This window comes from Littorina saxatilis, linkage group LG13, assembly GCF_037325665.1.
Source record: "Littorina saxatilis isolate snail1 linkage group LG13, US_GU_Lsax_2.0, whole genome shotgun sequence".
NCBI lineage: Eukaryota > Metazoa > Mollusca > Gastropoda > Littorinimorpha > Littorinidae > Littorina > Littorina saxatilis.
The window spans coordinates 16,067,960-16,073,849 of NC_090257.1; the positions used below are offsets into that span (position 1 = coordinate 16,067,960).

At 38.4% G+C, this 5,890-nt stretch overlaps 1 protein-coding gene across 1 annotated transcript in view; it reads left to right on the forward strand.

Annotated features, from left to right (window-relative positions):
* Nucleotides 1-3,431, forward strand: part of LOC138983709 (microfibril-associated glycoprotein 4-like) — a 23,198-nt gene extending 19,767 nt beyond the window's left edge. Inside the window, exon 5 of the mRNA XM_070357018.1 lies at nucleotides 1,257-3,431. Within this exon, the coding sequence (XP_070213119.1) occupies nucleotides 1,257-1,501 (245 nt within the window). The 3' untranslated portion in view covers nucleotides 1,502-3,431. The remainder of the gene's footprint in view (nucleotides 1-1,256) is intronic.
* Nucleotides 3,432-5,890: the final 2,459 nt, after the last annotated feature.

A 5,890-nucleotide genomic window follows, 5' to 3' on the forward strand; every position in this document is an offset into this window, starting at 1 on the left:
TATTCAAGTGCACTTCGCTACCCTAAACATTCATCATAGGGAAACAGCCTGGCACAGTTGCATAAAAAGTGAACACTTCGTAGCAGACGACAGGATGCGCGCACATCCAATTCTCGCGCAATCTGTTTTATAATGCATTTCTTCAATATTTACCAAACTACTATTCATCAAAGTCTAATTTATCTTAGATATGGCCTTAATTATGTTAGGGAATGCATGGAAGTCGATGATTAGGCTAGATGGATGAATAGTTTTGTGTTATTTCCACTAACGCTTCGGGCTGGTTAAAGAGTCCCTTTCTATAATGGTCTATATTTGTGTGTGTGTGTGTGTGTGTGTGTGTGTGTGTGTGTGTGTGTGTGTGTGTGTGTGTGTGTGTGTGTGTGTGTGTGTGTGTGTGTGTGTGTGAGGTAAAGATTTGGTTGTTTGTCGATAATTCCAGTTAAAGAGATTTGTAATTTTCTGCCCCGAAGCTGGTTCAATGTCTTCTCTTGAGCCTTTATTTTTCTATCGCATTAAATTAATATTAATTATTTACGTAAAGTTAATTATTTCGATGGAAAGATAAAGGTCGGAGTTTTTATTTATGTATTGGTTATAAGTTTTGGTTATGTAGTTTTTGAGATAATCGATTGGAAGTATAGTACCAGAAACGCAGATTCTAGGATTCCGGCCATTTTGAAGCCTGACAGTGCTTTCTTTGTAGACCGCGCACCGGCTATAAATACTGGTCTAGAGGCTGAACTTAGCATCATTTGCTTATTCGTGGCTGAACACTTCAGTGCATTTGATTTCCACTTGACCACAGGTTTTTGTCCGCCGGCCTCAGCGCGTTCTTGTACAACACTTAAAAGTTAAAATTCAAAACGCTTGGAATTGAGCTTTGTTCTTCATCCCTTCCACTCTCCGCTACATTAGTACCGTTAGACAAACAACAGTGGTATTGGGTCGCGATTTTTGTTCCAGTTACTCCTCATTCGAAGTATTTTGAAAAGAAAATGTCGCACTAGAAACGTTGACATCCTGTTAGTCAACCGGTCTCTTTGCAACTCTGTGCGTCTGTCTGTCGAGACTTGATCTCCACACTCACAGACACACAGACATACCACACAGACACAGACACATAGAGTCAAACACACACACATGTACGCACGCACATACCCACGCACACACACGCACGCCGCACACTCACACACACACACCCACACACCCACACAAACACACACGCTCATTACTCTATGACTATCCGTCCCTAGGTGATAGCCTGTACGGACGTCACCTTGGTCAGCAGTTCTCCACCAAGGACAGGGACCACACCACGTTCAACTGTGCACAGCGTTTCCACGGCGCCTGGTGGTACAAGGACTGCCATCACTCCAACCTGAACGCTGAGTACAAGAACAGCAGCAGGGCTCCTAACATGGACGGGCTGCACTGGTATGCGTTTGCCAGAAATTACGACTCCATGAAGTTTGCTGAGATGAAACTCAGGCCCACATGAATTGAAAGTGGAAGCGACCAGTTACGGATTGTATGTTATGGACAATTGGCTGATTATGTGTTATGCTAATGTGTTGTGAAGTTGTGTTGTCTAATATGGTGTGGACTTTTGTTCTATTGTGTTTTAAAATACTTTATATGGTCAAGTATGGTTTTTTTTCATTTTTCATTTTTTCATTTGTCTGGGTTTTGTTTTGGTGCTTATTTGTACGTTTTGCCTAGCAAATCTGTTATTGTTATTTTATCAAACAATGGAAAAGATTACTTGTACTTTAATTATTTTTTGAATATAAAATGAATATTAAGCTATACATAAAGAAAGCGAAAAAGAAAGAAAAAAACATTGGAATCCACATTTTTTTCTTCTCTCAGATCTAATGACATCAGTATCAAATGACAATAAAACGGCAACAGAAAAGGCTTTGTGCTTGAACCTTTAGACTCTTGATTATTTTCTTGATTATACAGGGTGTCTAAAAAAATACCCGATTTTCTTTCAATACTACAGACAAGTCAGTAACATGATTGAAATCATGTTTGCGTGATATTGTAGTCAGTTCATAGAAGTGTTGTCCCCAGTTCACAGCTTTCAGTTGAGATCGTCCGTTTCTTCACACCACGTGATCAATGTATCCACCCCGTTTTCCAATGACAGACTGCATCCTTATTGCCATATTGTTCATTACATTGAGAATGTTTCCTGTGGGATGTTCTGGATTTCTCTGAGAATGTGGTGGGGCTCCATCCTGTTGGAACCATTGCGTTGTCATTCGGATTTCATTGTCCCTTCTCTTAGTTTTTCCATTTCTCGGTACTGATGTTTTGATATCTTTTTGGGTACTTTTCTTTAGAGACACCCTATATACTATGAGCAAATACTAGAAAACTCGCTTTCTCAATCTTGATGGCATTGTTTGAATCATAACTTCATTGTCATAACTTAAAATTGTCCTGTTAAAATTTTCTTGTGGTAATTTTATTGTTATAACTTTATTATCATATATTTATTGTCATACATATTGTTAAAACTTTATTGCCACAGCTGTATTGTCATAACTATCTTGTGGTAACTTTCTGGTAGTAACTTTATTGTTGTAACTTTCTTGTAATAAATTTAGTGCAGTTACTTCATTGTCATAACTTTATTGTCATCATTTTACTTTTTAAACTTTTTTTCTTTACTTTATAGTGATCAATGCATTTATTGTCATACTTTTCTTAATTAGTTCAATACTAACTTTATCTGTTTTACTTTATAGTCATACATTTATAGTAATAACTTTATTGTCATACTCTTCTTATCATAACTTTCTTGTCATAACTTTTCTTTATCATAACTTTATCTGCATGTCCGTCAAATACAAAGACCATAAAGTCGACGTACTTATATATGCATGTTTTGTTTTGTGTATATTAAACACGTTGTGTATAACAAAACGTTTCATAAACTAACCTTTCTTATTTTTGATTCTTCAGTTTGGAACGCAAACTATCTGTTTCGGATCTTTTTATATAAGTATAAATTTAAGTGTTTTTTCGTTGTTTGTGAAAAGACTAGATAAGGCATTTGTTCTATCAAAACACTGTTGAGAGTTTGTCTCAGATTGTTCATGTAGTTTTGCAAAACAATACCGAGTAAAGGTTAACATCCTCCAATAGACATAAGCCTAGATATTTGAATTTATCATACTTCCTCTCAGCCGTGGAGCTGAGAAAATTGTCGCCCTTTTGTGCAATATAAAGCGTTGGCGAAATAAGTCTTCGTCCGTTATAAACAAACCTTAAAAGTGCTCTGAATGTCCTGCCTACTTAAGTATTTGTAATTGTTTTTAAATGATATCTGCATTTCACCAAGATGTTTATATGTATTTCACATCGATTTTAAAGAGTTGTTCGCAGTGTTGTTTGGAGAAATAAAATTGAAAAAGGCACTTAAGCTTGTATTCAACTAAATTTACAAAGAAAACAAAAGGATCAGATTATAAATGCAAAGGGAAGAGTGTGTGCTCGTGTGCTTTGGCAATGGTTTGAGTATGTGTGTGTGTGTGTGTGTGTGTGTGTGTGTGTGTGTGTGTGTGTGTGTGTGTGCGTGCGTGCGTGTGCGCACGCGCGAGTGTGTGAGTGGGCGCGCGCGCGAGTGTGTGTGTGTGTGTGTTTCTGTTTGTGTTTGTGTCGGCGACAGAAGCATGCTTTTAGTCTACACCTAAGAAAAAGTGACATACAATTTGTAAAAGATTCCTTTAATGGAAGTTCAACGGTTGCTAAAGAGAGAAGTACAAATAAAACATAAGATCATATGTGCAACTTGAATAATTATGATGGGGTATTTGACTTTCGCGCAAGATTCACAAAAAGTCAATACTAATATAAGGCAGGAAATAAGAGTAGGAAGTAGAATCAAAATAGGTCACTCGTCGAGCGAACGTGTTTCAAAGAAACGCTATGGACAGCATTTGTATAAACCTGATTTCAAGCAGGTATTTAAACTCCAAACACCCATTTTTCTTTTCAATTTTACTACAGTGGTAATTCTTGTGCAAACGTCTGATACCTCAAAGTCAAATTTCATACATTATCTTATGTTTTGATTGAACATTGGGTTTTCCTTCTCTGAGACATGTGACGCCAGAGGCCGACGAACACTCACATATGGGCGGCTGGTCGAGACTAGAGAAAAGTGCATGTTTGTGTGCGTTAAATTGTTCAACAAAAATAACAGGAATTCTAATGACACTTTGAACAGAATTAAACATATTTGGAACACAATTCCGCAACACGTTTTGAACACTTTGTGACATAGAACATAGTTTTACCAGCGAAAGATGCACACATCAGGAATAAATAGTGTTCAAAGGAACACCTGTGAACACTATATATGTTTATTATGTGGACACAAGTGGATACCATGTGTGCTACCTTTACCATCAGAGCTATTTACACAGTTCTAATATTTTGTTCAGAGCGTAACAAAAGATTGATATATACATATTATTTGTATTTTCAAACAACACTTAACATTTGACATTTGACAGTCTTTGTTCACCACGATCTGTGTTAAATGTCATAGGTTACCGGCCCCCGTAGCGCAGTGGTTAGCGCATCGGGCTGCGGGCCGGGAGGTCGTGGGTTCGAATCCCATCAGGATCATGTGGGTTTTTCGGGCTACGGTCGGCTCCTACCCAGAGTGGAAGTGCTATGGTTCCTATGGGAAGGCTCGGATCACACAACCGAGTGTCATTCACTTAACGAATGCGACTTTGAGGGTGCTCAGGTTCTGTATACCTGACCAACACCGCAGGTGCGGCAGTTCTCGGGCCTGGTTGATGCCAGGATATATTATGAGAGTAAGCGTAGACCCTGTGCTGCCCTGTCACGTAGTCTCAAACCAAATTGGAAATCCAAAGCATAATCATTATAATCATCCTCATCTCATTAATCATCCAAAATATAAATTGTCCTTGCTCTTGTGGCCCTTCATGCCCGGAGTTCTCATGGTGACCTTAGTCTCAGTGTACCTGTTCGATCCTTCCCTGAATAGTAGTTCTGCTGTCAGTCTTCAACGTGTGACGTTCTGGGGGGCTGACGGAGGGACGTGGTGGTGGTCTGCTCTCTGGAGGGGACGCTCACTCAGTCTGGCTCCGCGACTTAAAAAGTCAATGTAGGTAGTGGGCTGCGTCCGTTAGCTCGGGACAGATCCAGTACTGAACACCGTCGAAGTGACTCAGCAGCAGTTGTTGTAACACGTTTTGTCAAAATGTAAAACATTTTACAAAACGCGGGGCGCGCCCACAAGACCCCTTATCTTCTTTGAAATTGGAAGTCAAGAAAACTTAGAATCTTCACCATCAAATAATTTCCAAATTGTGTGTCTGTCTGTTTGTATGCTACTCATGCAAATCCACAGTTCAATTAAAAGTCATTTATTTCCTTTTACCCCGATTATTTAAAATATCCTGAATGAAGACCAATATTTGTTTTTGTGTGTTGGTTTGCTTGATAGTTTGATTTGTTGCAATTAAAGGGACAATCAAACAAAAGTCTTTAGGATCATTACATTGTCAGTGGGCATGAATCGTCGCCACCCCCCCCCCCCCCAAAAAAAAAAAAAAAAAAAAATCTGCAAGATGCATTGTTTTGCTTATCTTATAGTCTGCTTTTTCACATTTAAAGGGGTTTCCAGCGGGAGTCAGTGAGAACATAATTTTAAGTCATATAAATGTAAACAAAGATTTTCTGAACGAATATTTTTTTTAGTGTGCGTGTTTGTGTTGCCTTGTGTGATAGCCTGATTTTGCTTAGTTAAATGGACATCAAAGCGGAAACAAATTTGATAATTTCAACGTCATATAAAATGTAAACAAAGATCTTCTGATCAAAAACAACATCTGCT